The sequence below is a fragment of the Lonchura striata genome, chromosome 1A, assembly GCF_050655825.1.
Source record: "Lonchura striata isolate lonStrDom1 chromosome 1A, ASM5065582v1, whole genome shotgun sequence".
NCBI lineage: Eukaryota > Metazoa > Chordata > Aves > Passeriformes > Estrildidae > Lonchura > Lonchura striata.
In genome coordinates, this window is record NC_140741.1 from 52,413,263 (window position 1) to 52,440,510 (window position 27,248).

At 36.4% G+C, this 27,248-nt stretch overlaps 1 protein-coding gene across 2 annotated transcripts in view; it reads left to right on the forward strand.

Moving 5' to 3' along the window:
- ACSS3 (acyl-CoA synthetase short chain family member 3) overlaps positions 1–27,248 on the forward strand; it is a 67,830-nt gene that overhangs the window by 34,460 nt on the left and 6,122 nt on the right. For both annotated transcript variants that reach the window (XM_085570351.1, XM_077783546.2), the window contains 3 exons: positions 13,867–13,962; positions 16,887–16,950; positions 26,241–26,322. In XM_085570351.1, the coding sequence (XP_085426477.1) occupies positions 13,867–13,962; positions 16,887–16,950; positions 26,241–26,322 (242 nt within the window). The remainder of the gene's footprint in view (positions 1–13,866; positions 13,963–16,886; positions 16,951–26,240; positions 26,323–27,248) is intronic.

Genomic DNA, 27,248 nt, shown 5'->3' on the forward strand with positions numbered 1-27,248 from the left:
CATTGTGTTCAAATACATTGAGAGCATTTAATAATTTGATTAGAGTGAAGACCCAAGTGATTTGTATGGAAATGTGAGGTATTGAATGAAAGCAAGGCCTTCAGTCTGAAGGAAAAAATGTACTAATTCAGTTCCTATCAAGGAACTGAACTTTAAGGAATAAGGAAGTAAAAGTCACAGAGTTATTAGGTTAATGAGGACCTCCTGAGCTCATTTAATTCGGTCCCCCTTCTCAAGCAGTGTCAGAGAGAGTGTTGCCCAGGATCCTGTCCAGTTTTGAATATCTCCATGGCTAGGGATTCTCTGGCCACTCTGGCCAGCCTGTGCTATTGTTTGACTGCCCTCACACTAAATACATATTTTTGGGGCTCAGATGGAATATCCTAGTTTTAGTTTGTGCCTGTTGCCTCTTTTTCTGTAAGTGGGCATCACTGAGAAGTCTAGCTAACATTTCTTCAATGTGTGTAAAGACTGGATGCATCCCAAGAAGGCCTACAGGGTTGCCTTCTGTGAGAAGCTGCCAAAAGCTTCCTTCATGCTCCAAAGATGGATGTGCTGCTAGTCATGCCTTGGCCAATTAGAAACGGTGGTATTGTGGTAATGTGTGATAACATATTCAAAAATGAGGAAAAAAAAAGTTATTGCATAGCTGTAATTGCAGCCAGAGAAGAGCGGTGTGAGAACATGTGAGAGAAACAACTCTGCAGACACCAAGGTCAGTGGAGAAGGAGGGGCAGGAGGTGCTCCAGATGCTGGAGTTGAGATTCCTCTGCAGCCCATGGTGCAGCCCATGGTGAAGTAGCTGCCCCCTGCAAGCCACGGAGGTCCACAGGAGGCAGGGATCCACCTGCATCCCATGAAGGAGACCCACGCCATAGCAAGTGGATGCCTGAGAGGAAGTTTTGACCCTGTGGGAGGCCCATGCTGGATCAGGCTCCTGGCAGGGACCTGTAGATCCATGGAGAGAGGAGCCAATGCTGGAGCAGGTTTCCTGGCAGGACTTGCTACTTGTACTCTTTCCTTGATTTCTTGAACTGTGGAGAATTAAGACTACAGACATGGCCTCACTAGGGCTGAGCAGAGGGAGAAGATCACCTTGCTCAACCTTCTGGTCACATTTTTCCTTATGTACCCCAGGGTGCCACTGGCTCTCCTGGCCATAAGGGCATTGGGGGCTCATGGTTACCTTGTCATCTGCCAGGAGTCCTGTGTCCTGGAGCACAGCAGCCATTGCCACAGGTGAAAGCAGTCTTCCCTTCTTCTCTTCACTCACCTCTGCTTTAGCAGAATACAAAATAGATGCCATTAATTGCGAAAAAACAAGCAGTTCTATCACATTCATCCTTATCTGTCACATGTCAAAATGTTGAAAGTGGATTTCTGTGCTGGAAAAGCCATTTCAACCAAACAGTATTGGATTTCAGTACATGGGGTTAAAGGTGTATGTACTGAACGTGAAATATTTTACAGAATAGATAACTGGCTGTTTAATTTATTAGAAATATGCAAGGTTAGTGATTGATAACAGCATAAGGACCCACAGATTCAGCAATAATAATTTGCTGAACTATCTCCAAAATAAAAAAAGTGGCATGTTAAAAAAAACAATAAAAAACCCAAATCACTTCTGTCAGGAGGAAGTTGAGACTATTAGCTGTATTATGTAGAACTAGTAAGTTTTTAAAATGTATTTTTTAATAAAGGAAGTATCTTTTTTTGCCATTTAATTGCAGCTGAAATTATAAATTGCTGGTTTTTTACACTTCAGATTGAAAGTTTCTGACTTACTTCTGCACATGAAAATGCTTTTGACCTTTGCTAGTCTGACAAATTGGTACTTATTCCCAAAGCTGATATTTATCTGCATTCTTCCAAAACAAGAGCATTGCAAAACTCTGAGAAATTTGGACATCTTAATTTTGCCCAAAAACTGTAGATCTTAGGCAGTTATGTTGGCTCTTTGAGCTGAGACTAAAGCAGAAGATGGAGGAGGAGAAGTATCTGAGTAAATAATCTTTTTTACATAATGGGGTAATTTCTATTCCTTTGTTAATGACTGAGAAAGGTAAGGAAAAGATGAGTTTTGTAGAGATGAGAAGTGACTGAGTCATCATTTGAAGATGGAAATGAGTATGGGGGAAACAAAGGGCTGACAAAAGTGTTATAGGAGTGTTAACCACTTTGTACTTCAGGTTTAGTAAGATGTCTTCAAAGCTCTTGGCCTCTTTACCATATTTATAACTTGAAATAAATTAGTATGGACAAAGGAACTTGGATTTCTTTAATTTGTTCTTGAAAGATTTATGGTGTGTAGTTAAAATCACTGTGAACTGTAACAATACTTTGAAACAGAAGAAAGCTTTCGTTAAGGGACTTTAAAGCAGCTACACCTGGAAAAGCTGATTGCTTAAAACTGATTTGTGTCAGTACATCTTCTTCAGTAACACTAATTTTAAATGTTAATGTTTGTGTTACAGATATAGTAAGCACATCTTACAAACCGTGAAATACAAGTCACAGGATCAATGAGTGGCAAGGAGGATTTCAGGCAGTAAGGACTGGGAAGAACTTGGCTGTTTTCTTTGGAGATATGGCAATGGATGGATTAATGTTTTTTTCTGATCCTCTGATCCTATGCTCAGCTGTACCTGGAGAGAGGAGAGTTTTGTTTGGCTTGGTGCAGGTGTTTTTTGCTTATTTATACAAATTGACACTTAGCACTTCAATAGCAATTTTCATCTTCAAAGTTGTTGTGCAAACACAAGCAATTAATACTTTTGACACCCCTGTGAAGTAAGTACAGTTATTCCAGTCTTGCAGACATTATATGGAGAAAGAAGAGTATCCTGCCCCAAGATAGCCTGTAAGCCTTAAATTCAGTGTCAAAAAAATTTTTTTTTTTCAGAGAGATAATTTTTCTGGTCTTATTTACATATATTTTGTGATATTTTTTTCTGACTGGGAGCTGGAATGCATATTTTGGACCTTGTTTTCTCTCTCTGTATAGTTATGTTGTTTACTTGCTCTGTTTTAGCATTGCAGGTAGTTAAATTACAAGGATCCTTTCCAAATTTATTTGAAGTTGCCTAAACAGGGTTTGGGTTGTATCTGCTGTGTGACTGCCATCATTCTGAGGGAGGGGTCTCAACAGACAAATGTGAGTTTGGCTTACCTTGATTTTAGAGCTAGCTTTGAGTTCTAGAAAGAAAAAAAAAAAAAGAAACAGCCAGGAGGTTGAGCTGTGGAAGCAGAAGACTCTTAAAGTTTGTGTTAAACATCTTCAGCTGTTTTCATGTTAGCTAAAAAATGAAACTCTGCCATATCACTTTTGACATTTTGAGAAAATGGTATGGTAGATTTCCATTTCTTCATAATAAGTATAGGATATAAAGAGGTTTTTTTTTTCTCTTGACGTTTTTAAATAAAAATGGTTTGAGACTGCCTTTGAGGATGTATAGGAAAATTCAGATGAAAAAGAACTGAAGCTGAAAATTCAGTGATAAAATATGACTTACATAAAATCTCAGTCAAGAGACATGTTTCCATAGAACTTCAGTTGAGTACTATGGCAATGAAAGTTACAGAGTGTGCAAGTGTAGTAGGTTCAAATTGGAGTTATCTACTATTTCCTGAGTATCAGCTCACTAGCAGGCAAAATTATGTACGATTGTGTACGTTTTATGTTTTCATGGAAATAGGCTGCCATATCCAGTAAGGAGTAGGTGTCTGCAGTAGGCATTAGGACAAAAATCAAATGGTGCTTGATACATTATGGCTGCTGACAAAGAAGATTATGTGCACATTGTATTGAATATTGTGAGACCGTGTGATAAAATTTTCTGGTAGGAATTCTACAAGTTCTGTAATATAATTAATAATGTACTCTATTCCTTTTAAAATTATTCTTTGTCTTTATGTGTCTGTTACCTCTAAAACATGCAAATGCTATGTTGGTAATATTTTCATTAGGACATACTGCTATTAAGTAATTATATGTAGTGGTTTAATAATGGTTATACAGAGCTTTTATGAGGACTGATACAAATGTGTCATTGACTTGAGTGTAAAAAATATGAATCATGAATAAGTGTACTCAGATGAATATATTTCAGTGGACTACTTCTGAGACAATCAAAGAGTTTATTAATGTGATCTCCAAGCAGCATGACGTGGTCCCGAGACTTCAGTTTCTATTGTGTTGCCTTGGCAACATTGTGCAGATCTGCTTTGTATGAGTATATGGAAAGATGGATTTTGCAACTAAATTGTTAGCAACCTTTTCAAGTTTGCACTAAAGAACTGTTCCTAAGTGAATTGCTGTGTCAGGGTAGACCTCCATCTCCCTTTTGTCAGCTGGATTCCACATTTTGTTCTTCTGTCACCTTCCACTTTGCCCCATTCAAAATTGCAGATAAGTCCAGTGATTTTGTGCAATGTCATAAAATTTTCAGACCCAAAGCCAGCTGGAAAGGTAAAGAAAGGATGGCTGTTTGATTTGCAACAAAGAGTCAGTTCATGACCTTTTTTTGGAGTGACAGAAATTCAGGTCTGGAGTTACAGGGACCAGGAATCTGGAGTTAAAATGAAAGAGATGAAACAAATTTATTCCAAAGTCCAGGCAACTGGTTTAGGTTGTCAGGTGCCTCAGTGTAGATACAACTACTTTCATGTTTTTTTAAGATATGTGCATCCTATCAAGACTTGAATCATATATTTTAGTGAAAGCTGATAACCTGCAAACAGTTCTACAGAAGTGGAAATTACTTGGCTGAAACTTCTGCTGCTCTGCAGCCCTGATTTACTGAGTCCCCTGATCATTATTTACTGGATAACTGAATTTATAACAGGCACTCATGGCGTTCTTCATGTCTCCCCCTGGAGACTTGCATTCTGTCCTTTAAGAAATATAGATTGTTTCAGCCATTGTTTGCTGTTTAGTAATTGCATGTGGACTGTGTATCATTAGTAGCAGTAACTTGTCATTCCTTCAATGTCCTCTTAGGACACCCAGTTCAAACAGGTTTTTGGTTGCCCTTATTGAAGGAGAGAGAGGGAAAGGATTTTTTAGTAGCCATGGGCATTTCCAGGGCAGAAACTGACCTTGGAATTCTGTGTGGTTTTCTCAGTCTTGGACATCAAAGAAGGCTTGTCTGGATTATATACATATTCTCTTGGGTGTTTTTGGTTTGAATGAATCATTCATAGATTTATTGTGGCGTTCAGTGCTGTTCACTGTCTTTCACGTTTCACAAAGTGTCTTTTCTCCAAAAACATTTTTCATTTGAGAGTTGTTTCAAATGTGCATTTCACATGGCTTTCAGTTGTCCAGTGCATTTTGGGAAATGTACCCAGATGCTGGGCCAGGAGTGCTGTGGCTTGGAAAAAAAAAAAAAATCTGTTTTTATTTATGGAATTTATTGTGATTTGAACATGGTTAAGTCAGTAAATGTACTCTGTGCTTCCAGTAAAAAAAAAAAAAAAAAAGCATGTATATCTGTACTAAACACTTCTGTGAAGGTTCTATTTTCCTCATGGCTGTACTCTTTTTTTCTCCACTGGTCAGCTCCTCATCTGTGTTGATACAAATTCTTTATTAGCTGTGCCACTGCTAGTCTGCCTCATTTGAGTGGATATTTTCTAATTTAGAATTGATAAAAAGTGTGTATTAAGCTTTTCTGTTCCTATTTGACTTCAGTTTCTCAGTGCTTATTAATCTTAATCTTTTCTGACTGTCTTTCCACATGCAGTCAGGGACAAAATTAATATGGATGAAGTATAAATGTTTTCCTCCTTAAAATTTAATTTATATGGTTTAGATGATTGAAAATAAAAGAACTATAAAGCAGTCTTAAGTTATGAAGTTGAGCGATGGGCAATATTTAGTGTTCATTGAATGTTTAGTTTGCATTTAGGCAAATGAAGAAGATGAGAGGGCATGTTTAGGAATGGATATGTTAAAATAGAATAGTGCAGTCTCATCTCTCTGAAGGAGATGAGCTGTGACAGTGCCCCCAGTTTGTATGTGTGGAGATGTTACAGCTTGCTTATCTCTTTCTTGTCACATGGCAACTGCTATTTTATGTTGCCCAAGGTGAGGGTAGAAAGAGAGTGCATCTAAGATATTAGATCCTGATAAAGATACTTGAATTGCACAGTAGTAATTTTATGTCTTTTCCATCTTGAATTACTATGCGTGCAATATATTAAGATTCCTCAAAACAATTAAATAGTAAACAGTAGGCACTGAGCTGTGTAGTTTCTTTTTAAATTTTCCATTTATCTCTTAGTATTTCATCATCAGTTATGGTGTCACAGTAGGATGAAAATAATTTGAAATTTATTTTGTCTGAAAATATAGTTTGATGCATTGCCTGACTTAATGCATCTTTAAACATGTCATCCGATATCTTCCAAATACAACCAAGAAGCTTTCTGTCATCTAATCTTGTCTGTCATTTTGCTATAGGCAATTTATAAGATGTATCTTATAATAGCATATATAATATTTGGAGGCAAAGGACCCTGGTGTACTTACAAAATTAATACATACATTTCTGGTGCTTTATTACTGGCTTGCAAGTTAGTGATAACCAATTATTTTCTGCTTTGATTTTAATATTCGTCATGGCCCACAAAACCCTAACTAAACTAGTTGGACCTTCCTTGCAGTTATATTTTGGAGATTTTATTTAAATGTGATTTGAAATCTTCAGAGACCTTGTGTATTTGTATAATACCAACCGTCACAGTTTGTAAGTATGTTCTGTGATTGGATAATTGTGAAAGTGAGCCTTGGATTAATTTTAATGGATTTGAGCATTGGTTTTATTTTCAAATAAGTGAATTGAATACAGGAATAGAACAGTTATATTGGAAATATTTGACTTTCACATGTGTAGTATATATTCATGGTAATAGCATTACCATGCATTATGACTACAAAGGCTTTAAAGCATTTAGAAAATATTTTAAAAATTGCTGGTTTCTCTTCTGACCTTCAGTTCTAAGAATAAGCATGGAAATGCAGGCACTTTCAGAAAATACATTACTTTATAAACAAAATGGATTTCTGTTTTGAGAAATGGATTTTTTAGGTTTTCAAAACTTTTAGCTGATTTTCTCACCTTTCTTTTTCTCCTAAGTCCATGAATCTTAGTCATGCTTTCAAAAAATGCTTTATTTTCTATTTATATCTCTTTTCCATGTTTTTGAGTGAAGTTTCTACTTTACAGTTTCTTCTTTAGAGTTTCTGAGTAGAGCTTTTTTAAGGTTCTGTGTACAATTTAGACAAGTGAGAAAGGTCAAATTTAGTTTTACTTGGGTGTGAAGAATAGGTAAAAAACACTGTTGTTTTTCCATGAGGCTTACAGCTAACTTCTAGAGATTTTATGTTCTGTTTTATAGAGTGCTGGTGGGATGAAAAATCTTACTTAGAAGCCACTTCAAGACAACAAAGTCTTCTGATCGTCTGCCAAATGATTGTAACCTAAATTATAAGCCGCCTGATGGACAAGGTTATGCTTTAGATGTGTTAGTCTCTCTAAATAACATTAGAGCAAGAAAGTCTTAACTGAAATTCTTTCCAGTTGTTTACTGTGTATTCTTTACCGTGGCTTTACTTAAATTTTTAAGGAATTTAAAAACTCCTTGTAAGACAAGTGTGAAAATCTTGATTACAAATCACCAAATTTGCATAGCTCACCTAAAAGCTGGTATTCTGGAGGTTTTTGCTAAAGTAGACCCCTGCTCCTCACTTACTATATTTGATTATTCTCTCTGCACCTGATATTTATTGTGTTGATGCTGCATGTGCTTAATTCACAAGAGGAATAATTAAAAATGCAGTCAGATGGAGGAAAAATAAATTATAATTACAGTGAGTGTTTAAGAATTTTTCTGCTTCATGTCATAGTCCTCAGAAGCAAGTAATGAAATGAAATACCAAACAATGCATGAAAACATTTTTTTGAAGTTTTGCTACTAGCCAGCAAATCCTTTTATCATTTAGGATGGCAGACTGTCTTTGATCTAATCTAATGGTGAATTAAGTGTGAACTGAATTCAATTTCATACTTCTTTCTGACACTTGATAAAACTGAATCAGGGTATCCTTCAAAATTTACAGTTCTTCAGATTCTTCAGTCCTTGCTGTCTTCTTGTGGCTCCTTTCACTTTTTTGTTATAATTTGCTGTCATACCATAATAAATATATTGCTAGATAGAATTCCAGTGGATGTAAGCTCTTTCATTAAATTTCACTTCATTTGATGACAAGCTTAAATAAAATGAAGAAGAAATGAGTAAAATGGATGGGGAAGTTCAGAGTATAATTATCATAGCTCTGAAAATAATTTTCACTAGTTTTTACTCTTAGAATGTGGTAAAAATCATGACATAGTAATATATGCTAACAATGTGGGTGCAACAGTGCTGTGGATTTTTGTGGCAGCATCACACATCACATTGTATTGGGATTATCCAAACTGTCCTTATCTGTGCCCTTTAGTGCTCTGGGATAATTGTGGCCAGGTGTCATCTCCTTGTTTTAGTGTTGATGGATAATTAGCATCAGATTGTTTGTACTTTAATACCCAGCATCGGCCATGTGTGCTTAGTCTTCTTACACATTAATAATATAAAGTGTCATGCACCATCCTGGTGTGGATCTCTTCCAGGGAAGCAGTGAAGAAAGCAGCTTGGAAAATTTACACAATTTACACAAGATACTTCTGAGGTCTTGCTGAAGACATGGCTGAGCTGTACTGTACAGAGGCTAAAGCAATTATTTGAAATTTTCTTCCAACGTCAGTAAGCATAAGACTGGACTAGTGCTTGGGCTACCAACCTGCAGCGTGACTATCTAGACACAATTTGTCAGGGTTAACAGTGCTAAATCCAAGCTATGAGTGAGGCTACTTACTGCTACTGCAGTTAGAGTCTTAGAAGCTTGCTTGGCTTTTAGCGATAAAGGACTGACTGGGAAACTGACTTTTGTCCTCTGTGCAGCTGTATGCTGAAGGATGAAGGAAATGAGGTCTATATGAATACTTGGTGATCTGGCCCCTGAATCTTCAGGACACTGCCAGTGCATACTATTTCTGTGATGTATTAGATTCAGTTTTACTTTAAGGAAGCAGTATGATGCAAATTTTGAGTCCTGTAATTCATCTGGTACTGTGGTTTTCTGTTCCAAAATGCCCAGTTGTTGCTATACTAAAAATAATTTTGCTGTGACTTTATTGAATTCTTCATCCACTCTTTCTGGCAGTGTGGAAGGAGCATATGGAAGGAGTCTCTTCAGAGGTACATTCTTGTGGTGTGAGTGGATTTATAATGAGTTGCTGCCTAAGCTTTCCTGCTTCATAGACTCTCCTTTCCATTTTATCAGTGCAGTCTGTTGCTGTAGTAATTCCTTTAATTCCCCACAACCAATGTGGCAGCTTTGCCAGAAGAATGGTTCAAAACAGCATAGCTACAGTGAGAATTTTGTGTATTATATTTATTGCATTCATTAATATGTTAATGTATGACAGTTGCTCCTTTTTCTTCTTTCCTTCGGCTACATAAGAACTTCCTACCTATTTTGTATGCTTTTAGTGTCTCTCCATTGCATCCTAAGAAATTCAAAGCAGACAGCTTTACATTACCAACTTGGCACAGCCCAAGCTCAAATATTCATGCCAAAATACAGTGTGTTTTGTCTAAATATTTCCTACCAAAAAAGCTGATATTTCAAACAGCATGGTAGTCTACTATGTTGAGGAATATGAGACATAGTCTAGAACTTATAGTGTATCAGGATGTAAGTGGCACAGAGTAAATTAGATGATTTTCATCTTGAAAGTCCTGAGTTATTTCAAAACTGTTTATTTTGATTGAACTTGACCATTGACTGTGAATGAGAAAGAGAGTTTTGAGCACAAAAGCTACTAGGTGTCGCTTTGCATAATTTGGCAGAACACAGCTTCTGCAAATCAGGCATGTGGGTAGGTGGAAGCTTTCTGATTAATAAGACTACTACTAAGATTAAACAGACTACCCTAGCTACTCATAGGAGAGCGCACTTTTTGCTTCTGGATCAGCAGCACTTTCTTTGGCATAAGAATTGTTTTCCAAGGTGCAAATGCAAAAAAGTTCATATAGCGGACTACTCATTTGCTGTCCAATTTATACCGGATATTTCAATATTATTGAAATAGCTTTATAATAGTATCACTCACTTACTGGTAGAGTGGGACAAAACAAAGAAGGTCACATCTGATTACTGAGGATTATTTCTTTACATTAGCCCTTATTCTGAAAAGAAGCATAAGGAGGGAGTTGGGATACTTGATTTTATGGCCATCTCTCAGTAACTCTGTCTTCTCTGTCTCAGTAAAGTGCTTTTCATTATTCTCAGAAATACACCGTATTGTTTTCATTATAACTTAGAGCAGATGTTGAATACATTTACCAGACTAGTTGTGAAACATTTTTCTCCCAGTACAAAACATTACTCTTCTAAATAGCTGTTTTATTGTCACATCTTAAGGTGTTATGCAGAAAGGAAATTGATTTTATGATGTGGTTGTCCCTGAAAAGCCTTCCCAGCCTACCTAAGTAGCTTAGTGAGTGAACAGGTAATGTGCAAAAGTTCGCAAAAGAGACTGTAAGACAAGACCTACTGTTTCATTTCTTGCATTAAAAATATGGAAGTTCCTAAAGTCTTCAGCACTGGAAATCTTTCTAAGTTCTGTGCCTTAATTTCAGGGAATCTTCAATTATAAACAAATGAGTTTCGGGTAAGGGATGTCTGTTTGTATATGCAGAAACCTGATTTAAGGGATGGGTGGAATACAATGTACACTTGACAAGTGTTATCCTTCTTCAGACTGTTGCTGTTTCAACTTTTCAGACTTGAATCTTATAACCTGCACATAGATCCTGAATTGAATTGTAAAGAAACCAAACTTAATTGAAACCAATGATTCATAAGCAACTTTATTTATTGGAAATCTATAATAAAGGGCCACACAGTATTTGTATTACTCATAATTGTTAAGGAAAATATATCTTTTAAATAGCACTTAAAATTATGTGTTCTTCTGAACAGTGATGATTTCTTGTCAGGAGGATTTTGAATTGAATTCCCCTTTCAACTCAGACTGTTTTTTTGGTGATAGAAAAAACTATCCTAGAAAGAGGCTGTTGTTTCCTAATAGGTTTGGGAAATTGATATTTCAATCCAGCATCCTCTTTGAAAGATACATGTTGATTTCCCAAGATATGTACAGCACAATGATTCATGCTGTCCTGTGATAGTACTCCTTTGTGATTCTATGTTGAAAGGGAATCTTTAGCATTCAGGAACGGTTAACTAACCTAAAGAGCAGATGCTTTTGGGATTCCCTCTCTGAATTATTATATGATCCAAGTACCAAAAGCCCCATATTTTTTTCCATGTATATAAAAAGTCTTACTGGCCTATGGGAACTGAATGTATGGCTTAGAGATTAGCGCACTGGGTAAACATGGAAATTCTATATCCATTGATAATTGGAAAGACAATAGAAGAAAGAGCAACAGTTTTGAAGACGTGTTCACAAAGTTTTAGAACTTGTGATTGTCCAGAATAAATGGACTTTCATTCAGGCTTAGTCACTGTTGTCCAAAAAGCAGGTAAAAAACCAGACAAGTTAGTACAGTGAAGTTTCCTTTCAAGTTTCTGTTGATTTCATTAGCTGTGTACTAGAGATTCAGGCAAACCCAAACTAATTTTCAGTAATTCTTCCTCTCCCCTTAGGGTCTTTGGATTGAGACTCTTGATGAGAAATGCTTGTCAATTCCCAGTCCACACCAATGGTACTGGTACCTCAGGCTAACAGTGGTGCTGTGTTTCCTGTCTCTCAGTAACAAACCTAATTCCTATGTTTTGGTGATAGGAGGCTATTGTTCTTGCCTGATCTGCTGCAGTGTGTTTTGTAGCTGTTGCTGTGCAGTATGTAAAGCAATATGTACACCGTTCTTCCACTTCTAACATAGTCAAAAAGGAAACTCTCCATTCTACTGTCTTTACCAATTTGCTGTTCCTTCTGTTCCAAGTAAAAGAGGAAAATCCTTCAGTATAAATACTGTGCAGAAAATAAGGCTCCAAAACTGTTGAATACATTTTGTTTTTCTACAGCTGCTCAGTGTGATCACAGATGGGGTATGGTAGATAATTTTGATATTTTGTCACCACTGTAACTGTAGCCTGGGTGTTCTGTGTGTTAGAAGAAAAGATTTCCCCACGACTGTGCAGGGAATTTGCACTAAGTACAGGATGGTGTGGGGAAAGATAAGGATACAACAAAGCAAACCTTTTAGCCTGTGTTTATTAGTGTGGAGGGTTGATAATTTTTATTCTGTATCCCACAGTTGTATTTAGGCCCTAGTTCAGCTGTGCTGTAAATGCTAAGCTTTCAGCTGCTTACTAACACCTACTGTAAAAACACTATAAGAGTCTGTAAATTTGTTTTTGTTTTTGCTTATTTAAGCACTTGAATAGTCACATAACTTCTGAAGTGGAAGATGAATGCTATGGAGGTTGAAAAAAAATCACAGCAAAAATTACTTTAATTTTCTGATGCAAGTATGCTGAAAATAGGTTTGAACATACTGATTAGATATACATATACAGCTGGAGGCAAAACTGCTTTGTTTGCTGGGTGGCATGGACTATAAATTCCAGGCCAAGTGACCTGAGACATCTTCAGAATGATAAAGTCATGTTTTTAAAGTAAAGTCTCATTCTGTGTTCCTGCTAATATCTAAAACCATCTACACTTTGTTTTCTATGGCTCAGAGTTACAGCAGCATTTCAAAGTATTTTCTGTAGATTGTTTACTTAAAGGGGAAGAGTGAAGAGCAACTGGGCTTTTTTCAGTCTTAGACTCTCTTTTATATTACTTGATAGTATTTATTCTTCTATGATAACAACTCTGGTAGTATAAAAATGTTATGTGGAAAGAGAGGAAGGTGAGGAGGGAAGCTGCTTAACTGTGGGGATGATTAGGAAGGTGTCAGCATTACTGGAAAGCCTTGATGACAGCTTTGTGACACAAGTGGTAGAGGATCCCATGAGGATTGGTGTGCTTCTCAGCAGGAGGAGCCACCCACATCCTGGGGGACATCAATACAACCTCGCCAGCTGGGCAAGGGAGGGGATTGTCCTGCTCTGTTCTGCACTTGGGGCAGCCTCACCTCAAGTGCTGGAGGCAGTTTTGTGTGCCATGATATAAAAATGATAAAGCTTTGGAAAGAGTCCCAAAAAGGGCTACAAATATGGTGAAGGACCTTGAGGGGAAGTGTTATGAGGAGCAGCTGAGGTCACTGGTCCGTTCAGCCTGGAGGCGACTGAGATGAGATGTTACTGTGGCCTTCAACTTCCTCACAAGAGGAAGTAGGGGGGTAGGTACCAATCTTTTCCCTCTCGTGACCAGTGACAGAATTCAAGAGAATGGTATGAAGCTGAGCCAAGGGAGTTTTAGGTCAGATGTTAGGAGAAGGCTATTTACCCAGAGGGTGGTTGGCAGTGGAACAGGCTCCCCAGGGCAGTGATCATACCACCAAGCCTGACAGAGTTCAAGAAGTGTTTGGACAATGCTCTCAGGCACATGGTGTGCTTCCTGGGGGTGTCCTGTGCAGGATCAGGAGTTGGACTTCAGTGATATCTAGAAGTCCCTTCCAATGTGGCATATTCTATGATTCTGTGAATTCTTAATCTTGCATTGTTTGTCTAGGAATTTTTTTTAAAAAAATTGTGTGCTGAGCATCATAAAAATTAGAACTAGTAAATACAGAATGGAACTAAAACCAGCTTTGACTGTATGTGTGTTCTCTTAATAGAATCTGGTTCTGCAATTACGGCTTCCTGCGTTGGTTTGGGGAACTCTACAACACCTCCACCTGGACAGGCAGGAAAACCAGTGCCAGGATATAATGGTAAGACTTTGCTAAAAATGTTACTAGGAAAGGCATTTGCTTGTATTCCTGAATAAGCACTCTTTAGTTGTCATATCTTGTAGTAAAATAAAATTACAGTCTTACTAAGATATTTTCCTCCTTCCTGCTTTCTTGAGTGTTATAGAATGTGATTGTGAATAAAAAATTCAGAGTAATCTTCAAGAAAATTGATTTACTGCTTCTGCCTTTATTATATGAAAAATCAAGCACATACTTTGACATATTACTCATCTATACTTCTACATGCAGTTCTGCACTTCTATACAGCTTGAGAGAGTTGTTAAGCAAATTGTCTTTCAGTAGCTGTGGAACTGGTTTTATTTCCAGCAAGGAGAAACGGTAGGCTATGGACCAGCACAAAAAAGATGAGAACTCATTGTCTGGAAGGTATTTGCATGTAGGGTTGCAGCAACAGGATTAAGAATGCAGAAGTATTTTAATACCTGGGAACCCTGATTTTAACACAATTTTAAAGAGTTACTTGATATCTGAAAAATAATTACATTAAAGATCAAGTGATCTTCAGAAAAAGTTGGTCAGAAAGATCATTGGTCAGAAAGATCTAAGCTGTTATTTTCTTTTAATACATATTAGTGGTGGTTAGCATTAAAAAAAGCTTCAAATGTTTTTAGCAACTCTTGGTTTCATCTTACAGTTATGGCATAAAGATGAGAAATAGCTTAAAAACAACATTAAAACAAAACCATGAAGTTTCTCTGGAGTTTTAATAAGTAGGAAAGGGTGAGAGAATGTAATTGCATCACACATTTTATCAGATGATAGTCAGGAGTAGGAAAAAATATGAGTAACAAGTATATAAAAATTTCTGACTAATAATTTGGAACATTTGGACTAGTGTAAGTAACAATTTTCTTCAAAGAGAATGATGGAGATGTCTTTAGCATACCGTATAAAGGAAATAGAAAATGAGCACTGAAATTCACTAAAGATTTATGGCATAATTTTACTTGTTTCAGTCTTTGACCAAATATGTCCTGTAATACAGCTATTCACAAACTAGTGATTTTTTAAAAAATTACTCTAGTTTGGCTGCTGTCTTGCTGTCATCCACTTCTGTTTGTTGGTGTTTTCCTGTGTTACTAGACTTAATAGAGGAGATCCTTAAGCCAGTTAGAAGATACTGTGGTTTTACTTTATACATACAACTCTAAATGGCTGGTAAAGACATGCTGCAATATAAAGACGAAGTTGCAAGGTCTATTTTTTTTTGAACATGTATAAACTCTTTCCTATTACATATTGGTAAAAAGAAACTGATTTGTTGCTGATTCTTAGGGACAAAGGGAATAAAAGTTATGATATCAAAGTATAGTGGCACAAATTGCATTTAAGTGTGTCAAGACACAATATTAATTTCTAGGTCTGTTGCCTTTATTCAGACATTATACTGTGCTTTTCCCTTGATCTACTTGAACCTTTGCAGGTAATTGCAATACATTTTCAGACTGAAGCCACATTTTGAAGAAACAAGTCAGTTCTTCAGTAATTCAGGAGTGAGCAGCATAGTATCTCACTTTCCCAAATGTTTCTACACTGAAATATGTAAGCTTGCAAGGAGAAGACTAAATACTGGGATTGGTACCTTGATGAAACAGATACAGTAAACTGATTAGATTTTACTTAGTATTATAAAAATAGGAGAGAAAACACTGACAGCTACACAAGCAAGTCTTTATAAAACTGGCCTTGTGTACTTGCTTGTGTCTCTGTGCAGAGCCATTGCTTCCAGCAGGCTCTTCAGTTACTTTAAAATTACCATCATCTTTGAAGGAGTAGCTTCAGCCAGGAGTAAATTACAGATGTTGGTTCTCTTTGAAGGGATAGTATATGATATTACTCATATAGGTTTTAGCAGACTTTTAGTCAGTAGTCTGTCATCCACTTTTCCCAATTTCGTCTGGAACTTTGTAATCCAGAATGTAAGACTATTTGTAGAGATTTAGATACAGCTGAACATTGCTTTCATTGCTTGGGCAGGCTTCAAAAAAGCATGTAATTCTTACCAGCCCAGTCTATCAAAATCTTCCCTCCCTGTTTTTCTATGGTTTAGTTGCTTCACCTTATGTAATTTCATTATCACAGGCCAAGGTGGTATCTGTCATTCCTTTCTTATGCCCACACCTTGAGATGAAACGGATGGTTGCAGTAGCTTCATTTCCCAGATAACTGCACAAAAGAGGCTATTTCAGATGATTTCCTCAGAAATCTCAGTATTAGGGTATGATGCTTTCACTGAAAGTGGTGGACCCCTGTCATCTAGGGAAAAGGCTTCATTTGGGAAGTCTGGATTCTGTCCTGTACTTAGAGCATTACCCTGCTGTGCAGCTTTGGGTACTTCAAGAGTTTCTTGATCTCTTTGTGCTAGACTATAATGAACCTTGTTAGCTGAAGGGCATATTTTGGAGACACCTGAGAGCCTTTGAAAACCAGATATACTTATTTACTGCTAATAGTATTTCTCACATGAACTGGATTAGACTTCAGTCATCTTGGTTGTTGTTCGTTGCTCATGTCACCCACATATTTTTTAATTTATAGTTGTCATGTATCTTAATGGTCCTTTGCTATGTAGAAGTTAAGATTTTCCAGAATGAAAGCTTCTTTTACTTTTTAGTTCTGTGTTTTTCTCTTTTGGGACTTTGTGCTATTTCTGCTTCCAAAGAACAAGTATTATTTAAGACTTTTTGTACTTAAGGCTGATTGTTAATAAAGTCATGAGATTATCCAGTTTGGCACTCCCAAATTACTTAATTCCTTCTGTTGCTTGGTGTATTGCTATTCTGAAATGTGACATGGGTTAATATCCATAAAAAAAGACATTTTCCTTCACCTAAAAATACACTACTAAACTTGAGTCTCCTTCCTGTATTATTTTTTTACAGTCATGATTCTGGATGCAAATATGAAACCAGTGAAGGCAAAGACTTTGGGAAATATTGTGGTAAAGTAAGAAAAAGAAATGTTGCACAGTTAAAAAAAACTTCCTACAAGGGTTGATTGTCTTTTGACTAAAGTTTTCATAAAAATAATTGAAGTAATGAAGATTGAAAAGTATGTCTGTCTGTCTCTGATACTGATACCAAACTACCTGAATGTTTTATGTTCATTAATGTTGAAAAATTGCAGACAAAGTTGTGTGAATGAATGAGTTTTTCTTAGACTACAGCAAAGTTTACCATTTTCTTAATTATCAGAGTGTTGGCACAGAATGATACCTTCCTCTTTTAATGTATGAGTACGATGCTGAATCATTCCCTTCACTATTTTATCTTTCCACTTAGTGAAATAGTACAGCAGTACAGATTGGTATGCTTTGGTTTACAGGTGTGATGCTGCCTCTTCTTTCATGAATCTCCTAATTCCAACTGATGCACCTTCTTAGAGGGAGAACATGTATTTTCTGTTCTCTGTAAAAAAAAAAAAAGCAAGATGTTTCTGTGTGTGCTTTGCATGAAAGAGTGTTCATTTGGACCAGTACTTGGACAAAATACATTCAGGAAAGGACTCCAGGGAAAAAAAATAAAAAAACCCTGCTGTGCATCATGTAGGTGATTTTTAGTACCATTTACCAGACTCCTGACAGATGAGTTCCCTAAACGCTAATATTCTTTTTGAAAGTACACCTTTCTTGGCACATTTCCTTAGATAAAAAGGCCTCTGTTTAGATCACCTTGTGAAAATCAGTTACATTTATCTGGCCTGCTGCCTTCTCACTGTTGCCAGGACCTTTCCTTACTCCTGTAGCATTCTATGGACTAGTGCTCTTTACAGCCCATGCCAGCTCTGTATTCTGGGTGTTTTTCAGGCAAATGGCATTTTTCTCAGAGTTTTTATTCCTCAGAGAGAGACACCTGCTTTGTGATTAATATGGTATCTGTACCCACCTTTTTTTTCAGTCACAGAAAATAACTTCAGCTCTGAACACTTTCTAACTGTGAGCAAATCCCAAAGGAAATGTATTCATCCATTTCTTTTGTGGTAGGTTTTTGGAGAGTTGTGGTAGCTTCGAGTCTTCACTGCTGGCTTAGATGAATGAAAGGAAGTGCAAAGATTAATACTAATCTTCAGTGAACTGAAAATCTGTCAAAAGCTGAAGCTTTGGGATGGATGTACCAATTTTGGTGAATTGTTAGCGCAGTTAGCTGAGGGTTGCGGTTGGCTGAGGCGCACAAGCTGGGGGTGAGAGACAGGAGCTGCAGGCATGCAGCGCCAACAATGGGGGTGGGCTGGCGCAGTGCTTGTGTGGGAGGTGGAGCTGCCGAGGTTGGGAGACTTTTTATTCAGCTGTACCACTGATCTTATGTAACTAGACCCCTGTGGAGACTAAAGTAATACCACATTAACTTATTGTTCTGTGTGATGCAGATGTGTGTTTTTAGGATGAAGTCCATACCCTGTCTCATTCTCAGCATCTTCAGCTAAGGCACCAGGACACAGACGCATAGGTTTAACTCCCCTGAGTCAGCAGACTCATATTTAGGTGTAGTTTTATTGAGACACATATAAGGTTGTGCATTCACTCCATTGTTGAGTATGTACATTCATACCAAGCACAAGTACTTAAAATTGCTCCAACCTTTTATCAACTTTGGTTCTCAGTATCAGTAACTCAACTCAGAGTGGAAAACTGTCTTTCAGAAAAAGCTCTCACCTCTGTAGTGCCTGAAGCCATAATAAAACACAGGATTATAATCAATGGAGAGAGAAAAGGTATTTTGAAAGAAAATTGATCCTAGCTGCTTAGATATTCAGATTAGTTATTATTCATTATATTGCTCATGCCTAGTTATTCAACTAGGATGGAATAAATCACCTTCCAGATGTGTTCATGTCTATGTTTATTGTGTTATTTTTTTTATTAAAGCAAGGTTTCATGAAGTCCTCCTTCAAAGAAGGCATTTCTCTCTTCAGCAGTCTTCTACATGTACAGACCCTTTAAAGTAGTGGAGATGATCCTTGTTAGTAGCAGTGCTTGTTTGTCAGCCCAGAGCATGTCCCCCTGCAGCTGAAAGAAAATGGGGGACTCAGGATAGTTCTGACTATTATTCTGTCATACCATCAGTAGTGAAATATGAAAAAACACAGGGATTTGCTTCACCTGGAGCATAGGTGAGTTGTGAAATATTCTTCAGTATTTCTTGGAGAGGAGAGTGGCCATGCACTACCTGCAACGACAGCTGTGCATAAGTGGTAATCTGCAGCTCTTGGTTGTTTTTATCCTAGACTAATTCTGGTAAAGACTATTTGGGGCTGCTTGAGGCCTGCAGTTTTCCTAAGTACAGTATTTAAAATATCTATTTTTACAGCAGAGCTTTAAATTTTAATTTCATCCTGCAGGAGTCAAATACTCTGGAAAAGCAGTTCTTATATCTAATTACTCCAACTTGCTGCCCCAAGTATGTTCTTTACTTTTCTACCCACTGATATCTGTTCTGTTTTTATTTTTCCATATAACTATCATCTCTGCCCTTTGAACAGATTATTCTTGGATAAGATCTCTCATACATGCTAGTTTACCTGGACTCTGCAATAATATTTCTGATTTCACAAGTCTTTCAGGATAAAATAATTGAAAGGAGTGTGATAGAAGGACAAGGGAAAATAATGGTAACTACAGATTATGAGGGTGGGTTTGTATTAATTGTTTTTAAATGTATATGTATTTTTTTCTGAACTAGAATTTTTGGACATGAAAGATTCTGAGAATTTATTCTGAAGTGAGAATAATAGCAGCAGTGACTTTCATTTCTGTTAGCAAGACCAGTCTGGTTTAGTGACACACTTCTGTTTGCCTATAATTAATGCACACTTGAAAATATACTTGTATGTACATACTTGTGTGTATATATGTAATTTTGATTAGCCATAAGAATTTTCTAGGTTGTCTGTTGTTATAAGGAATATTAGCAAGGAGAAATCCCATATAAATTCCAGTTTTTGTCTTATACATTGAAAATATCACAAACCAACTACGTTTTTTTTTTTTTTTTTGAAGCAGTCATCAGCACTGTCTCATTAGCTAGCATTATTCTTTATATTCATGTACAGCAGGACTACATTTGCCTCGTGCTCATTCTTTCCAAAGTGTAGTGACTGCCAGTAAATTTGCTGTGAGACCCTAGTTACACTTCCTGTAGTGTTTATGTAGTTATTTTTGTACCATGACAGTGGAGTTTTGCAGGGTAAGTATTTACAAGTTTGCTTTAGCGATTTGCGCTGCATGGAATCACATAAATATGTTCCGTATCTAGCAGGAGGTGAAGCAATGTAGTTATATCATACAGTGATTCTGAAATGCTTTAGTTGCATTGGTTTAATTGCATTTAAGAAAAGTGACTGTGTTGGAGGCTTTGTAAACTACTATGGTTGTGGAATTTTTTTTTGTGGATTTGGAATTGGTGAAGGAAGAGGAAGAAAAAGCAAAATGTTCTAAAATAGAATGTTTGGAATGATGACCCACTCCATTGTATTGAGTGCAATCACACAAAACCTTACGTACAGTGCTGTAAAAACTAAAGTACGTTTACAAATATTTATTCATGATAAATTTTAAATAGTATTTATAAAGAAATAGTGATGATAAATTCACAGCTTTTTATGATTATACATTATAAGTTAGTCAAAGAGAAACATGACTGTACTTCCAAAGAAATACCTTAGACTAAATATCCTTTAGTAGAAGAGGTGTTATTCAAAATAGGCAACCGATTGATAGTTTTCCTATTTGTGGTGATGTGTTCAATATTTATACAGTATTTAATGAGCAAATAAGTGTTCAATAAAGAGCTTACTCATTCTTAAAATGCGTTAAATATAGTCAGTATCTGTGTGAAAGGATGAAGCAACATGAAGCCAGGATTGTAATTGTTCTAATGCTCAGTAGAATGCTAACCAAGAGAGCTTAAAGGAAAGAAAAGGGAAAGAAAAAGATGTACTCTTTTGCAGCACACTGTAGTACCTTGGTATTTAATTTAAAAAACTGAAGTAAGATAATGTAAGACTTGATGAGTCACTGTTTGGTTAATCCAGCTGGGATATACCCATGGGAAAAGTCACAGCTCTCTGTGCTCTCCCACTGCCCAGGAAGAAAAGGAGGCAATAACAATGTGTTCTTGTAAGCGAGGACTGTACAGCTAGGTAAAATGAAAATTTGCTAGATCTATAGGATGAAGGGCCCTAGAAAGCAGTGACTTTCAAACGAGCTTTTTATGTTGCAGTGGATAAACCTCTAGGCACACAGGATCTTTGAATGAAGGGTAGCTGCTAGTGTAACTACAGGCAATATGATTCCTTGTTATTCAGTAGGAAGACTGAAGAGGAGCCAACATTACTGTATGTGGATGTGATGTTAGTACATCCACTTTGCTTGGTTCTTATGACTGTATTTCAGAGGACTGTTGAGAAAGTGACTGGATTTTGGCGGAAAAAAGAATGAGAGTGACGCGAGTGCTAGAATCCACATAGTATGAAAACCTGTGGCATGTAATTCACCCAAGATCAGTAAAATAGTAACCTTTTCAAGGCCAGGAAAAAAAAATCTCTGAGAGATGGCTCTTTAATCTAGCATAAAGTATTTGGAAGCTGAAGCTAGATGCATTCAGGTGACAAATAAAGCACTGTTTTAGCAGTGAAAGTATTAAGACATTGGAATAAATTATTGAGATTATGGTAACTTTGATATTTTTGAGCCTAACCTAGATACCTGTTTTAACCAAAGGTTGTGGGGTTGAGGCAGGATATAGTAGATGGCATCTTTCAGCCTGTGTTACACAGAAGATCTGTTTAAATAAAGAACCTGTGCAAAAGATTTATCTTCCTAACAGCCTTCTACATCTTTATCAGCTTTGTCTTTTCCCTTTACAGATAAAACAATTACTAGGCCTTCCAATGTGAGAGCAATTTGTCCAAAGATAGTTTTTCTAGCAGATCTCTGGCTGAGTACATGTAAATATCATTTGAACTCTCATGACTTTGAAATTTTTCCAAGCACTTTCACTAGTTTTTGATGGCTTTTTCTCTTTTCCTACTAAAGCAAAATCCATCCTGAGATCAACTACCTTTGTAATCCCTTTCAGCTAACTAAAGTAATATTTCATGCAGACTGATGAATGTTCAAGGTCCTCTACTCTTCTTCATCTTTTTTTCTGTGTTGTTGTTCCTAGAGTCTGAAAAAGCTTCCGGATGCTTTTCAAACTTGCAGTCAAAATTTTTATGAGTGATGTTTATGCACAACCCTACATAAATGCTGACATAAATAATTATAGCTGCCAGTCAAGATTATTTTGTTCCATTCAGAAGCCCAAACTCATTTAACAGTGGCTTGTATTTAGTTTGGCTGGCTGTAATGAATAGCCTCTGAGTATCATCACCTACTATAAAATAAAATAATGTCTTTTCTGAATTCCAGAATGGTAACATCTCCAATAATTTATTATTTCCTTTCAGAAATCTGGTTTTCCATGCAAATTCTCTTTTGAGTTCTTTGTCTATAATTGGTTGGTTCCATTAACTAGGAATCTTACACCATTTTGATGAATGGCATTCTGAAAGGATGTGCTATGTGGGAGTCACATTTCTTGGGCTAAGCTAAAGGTGGACTGTTCTTTGAAAGGTCTACCACCGTTGTATGAAAACTAAATGAACTGTGAAACAACACTTAAAAAAAGAAGTAATAATTGTAATTTAAAATTCTGTACCAGAACACAGTTACTGTTAAAGTACTCCAGAGTTTTTTTGTGGTTCTGTCAAACTCATTCATCTTAGTCTCTCCAATTTATAATGAAATTACCTGCTTATCTTTGTAAAATGTAACCAGAATGAATCTTCATTAAATGAACCCATATGTTTTAAATCATTAATTTACAGAGTTTGCCTCATTTCTCTGCTACTGTTTTAAATGTATTCAATCTTTAAATGAGAAATAGGCTTGGATCTGTATTCTTGTACTTCAACAATTTTAATCTTTCTTTGACTGGAGTAAATGGAGAATAGCATAATCTGTACTGCTGTTGCAGTGCTGGTAACAGACAGCTACAGAAATACAGTAAATATGTCTCAAGGGGAAACCAAGCAAAGCAATTTCTTTGTATTTTGTGAAAATGATAATGAAGGAACCTACCTACTCCTGACTTGGCCTTCTGTAATCCTGTCCCTTCTGAAAGGAAAGCAGACGTGCTTATGTATGCATTCCTGGCATTTTTGGTCAATATATCTCTTAGTAAAAATATTGCCAAAAGATCTGTACTCAGATCTGTACTCATATCAACTCAGTTTTTAGACAAAGAGGCAACAGTTTTTAAATGCTGAGTTATTGTGGGTGTGTGTTACATTTTCTAGGGCAAAAAGACCCAAATCAAACATCTCAAAATGTTCCTTTTTTATGGAGGGGTTGATAAAAACAAGAGATGTCTGTTTTCAGGTTGCTGTTATTTTTGGACAGTCTCATTTTCTCTCTTCTGTCTCCTTACATGTAATTATGTTCCAGTTCTACCCCCTTTGGAATTTATGGCAGCATTCCCACTGACAGCAGTGGTTTTGAGGTATATTCGGCTCTGGACATTTTAAATCTGATGTCCTGACAAAATTTCAATACACATAATTATGTTCTGGCAAGCTGAATTCTACCTTTATTAATTTGTGTTTGCACAGAACCTAGAAATTCTACTAAGTCATGATGCCAAGAACTGCTCTTATCAAAGAATTGTATGTGCCCATTGCTCTGGAATTATTGTGCTGAAAGATTGGCACATGGAAGAGGGTATTCACTTTTTTCTTAGTGGATGAATGGGGTCCCAACTGCAAGTAGTCTTTCTCAGAAAGCCATGAAAGCACATTTTCAGATGTTATCTATGTTGTGTTATGACTATGTGCTGCAGAGATACCTGTAATAGCCACTAATTTAGCAGTCTGGTTTCCACAGACTCACAAAATATGCTCTCTGGATGTGTTTATCAGTACAATTTTCCTAAAAAAGCCTCAACAAACAAGCAAAAAACCCCCCACCAAACTAGAACGTGAGACACCCCTGGTCTCCCCATCTGAAAAAAACCGATCCAAACAAGGACAAGAAGACAAAATAGTGAGAGTGAGGGTTGTATTTTTGGTCATATGTTCCACACTTCTGTTTAGATTTTTAAAAAATGACAGAAAGGAAAATGTTTTTCTAATTTCAGCAATGAAACTGTTTTTTTTCCTATTCAGTGACTAACTGCAAAGTATTGAATAGAGCTGTGGGGAAATTAAGGACTTTATCAATATGAGTTGTTCTTTCTCTCCCATCACAAAGATGTTAGACTGCTAAATAAATTTAAAGTGTGAAATTCGCAATGACTGAGGCTGTTATGAATTGCTGTACTATTAGCAACCAGGTAATAACCATAGTAACTGCCGTTCTCTGGTGGCTTTTCTTGAATCTAAACAAGAGATTTTTTTTTTTCCTTTTAAACGCATGCATGCACAAACACCAGGATCAATATATTGTTTTTCTAATCTTTTTTTTCCAAGGCAAACACTCCACAAGTCATGTTTTTATATTACAGAGACACTTAGTAAGCTTGAAAGGCTTAAAATAGAGCAGTGAATTTCTTCCAGATGGGCAGAGGCCAACCTGCCCTCCTGAACCCTGAGTGGGAGGTGTGGGAAGTGGGAAGTGTCTTGGCATTACTGGCCATACCTTAACCGTACTTTCAAGCAATGTGTTAAGCCAGAACCCTCAGAGAAAAAGCAGTAGTATTTATAGTAGTATATTCTATTATGCTAGCTGACCTGAATTAAGATGAAAAAACTAGGATTGTAGAAAACCAGGCATTCAAATCATTACTGGATGATATGACCTTTTCAATGTAATTTGTACTGGTTTTACCATAGCTAGGATTTTTTTGAAGTGTGTTTTCCTCCCTCTCTCCCTCCTCTCTCCCTCCCTCTCCCTTCCTCTATATCTATCTATATCTATATATCTATATTTATATCTAATCTATATATCTATATCTATATCTAAACCTATATATCTATATCTATATCTATATCTATATCTATATCTAATCATCTATATCTATATAAACTATAACTATTCTTCTTGTAATGTTAGAAATGTGCATGTCACAGAGCTGGTGGCACCTGTTCTTGTGCCTGACCATCATAGACTTTTAATGACACCAGAATTGCTATGCTATAGAGAACTGTTTCTCTGCTAGAAATGTTGCCTTCTGGTGTCACAGGGATACTGTCATAGAAAATAAAATAGCTCTGGCTAATAGCTCTGGCTAAATACTTGCTAGTTAATGATGCAGGCATATGCTAGTAAAATCTGTATGGTGCATCTATGATTTTATGTAAATAAATCTGTTTGTTTACACGGTCATTCTCTCTCTGTTATTAGGGATAAACTTCATAAAACTTGTGTTCATATGCCTGAATAATATATCTCTCAGGCAGTTAAAGAAATCTATGTTTGACCCTGTCAGAGCTTTGAAGAAAGAAACAAGCACTTTTTTAGCTGAGGCTTCTGCAGCTTATCTTCTGACAGATATGTATGTGAAGTGTCCCATATTTTCTCATTCCCATATCATTGACTGAAGAAGGGGTTTAGTATGTATTCAAAACTTAACTAACAAAGCAATGCAGAATTTTGCAGCTTTAAGTAAAACTATTTTAGAAGCTTCTATTAGTGACTTGTATCAATATATTTTCACAGAAGTTCTTCATTATTTCCAATAGTATTATGCACAGTTTAAACAGAAAAGTATTTTTATTCAGATTCTTGTGATTGATGTCCTTTGAGTTTTATCTTTTTACAGAAACTAAGATCTGTGTGTCTGATAATTCGTTGTCTATGCATGTGTGGGTGTGGATGGGTGTTAGAGAGACCTGTAATAATGCAGTTGCTTCTATCATAACGTGTTTGCACAAATTTCAGACAGATCCTGAGAAATGTTAAAAGCTAAATGCAGTTAACATATTTATAACAAAGTATATAGTGTTTACTAGACCAAATATTATTTTACTGAGGTGCTTGGATTATGTAAAAAGTAAGGTCTGGATACCATGCAGATCTATATGCATTTGATAACAATAATACATAGCCTTTTTTATCAGTTACCAGCATATTATTAAGCTGAACTGTTTCCTGATTGTGTAGACAATGATTATTTTTCTGAAAACAGAGGATGAGTGGAGCATGAGTTGGATTTGTTATATCTGTTTTTCTTACTAGTGCCTTCTGTTCTTTTCAATTTAAGGTTGCCTTTGCCTCCTGGAGCATTCTCAGGTCTTTGGGAAAATCAAGAAATATTTCAGAAGTTATATTTCCAAAAGTTCCCAGTAAGATTTATGAAATCAATTATTTAAACTTCTAATAATGCTTCAGAACTGAATGATAATAGACTTAACCTGGGAAACAGTTTATCATAAGTTGTCACAATTTCATTGGAGGTCTTTGATATATGTATATATAATTAAAACCATTACAAGATAAATCCTTTTTCACCTATAATTTCAGCTCTTGGGTATGCTGTTTTATTTTCTTAAGATCTGAAACAGAAGAAGTAAACCATGAGCTTTTGAGCCAAAAATTCATTTCATGTCAAAGATATAAACCTGCAACCTTACACTAGCACAGTTTTAAATACACTCCTCCTCTTGGCATGCAGCCATGCTAACTTCATATCACTCCAAAATGCCATTTGTCCACTGTACATCTGAATACACTGGAGGCTCTTTGCTGCATTAGGTGTTTCCTTGTCAGATGAACTATCCAAGTTCATTTCCTTGTAGAAATTGGTAGATTGCCCCTATAGAAATGCTCAAAATAGAAGATTTGGCTCAATGCAAGTAAATGAGTGAATTTGTCACACAATTTATTTTTAGTGTGCAATTGCATCATGATGACGGTGTGTGTTTGGATACAGCAAACAGGAGTATCTTTAGGAGGAATTTGACAACTGTCATTATTTGCAGTAATTCCATTTTCCTTGTGTAGATCCAGGCAACATCCTTCTCCAAGCTGTCAGGGATCAAAGTAAGCAGAGTTGGAAAAATGTCAGGATTTATCTATTTTTTTTCCTGTTCTTTGTTAATAAAGACAACAAAAATTTTTTCTGTAAAGGGAGCTGCACAGGATACTATTATATAAAAATGATGACAAATATTATGGAATTAAATCTTTCAAACACCAAAAGCATAAATAATGTGAAACAGGTAAATTTTTTGTGTGTGTGTTTCCAGGTAAATTAATGAGTATTCCCAGT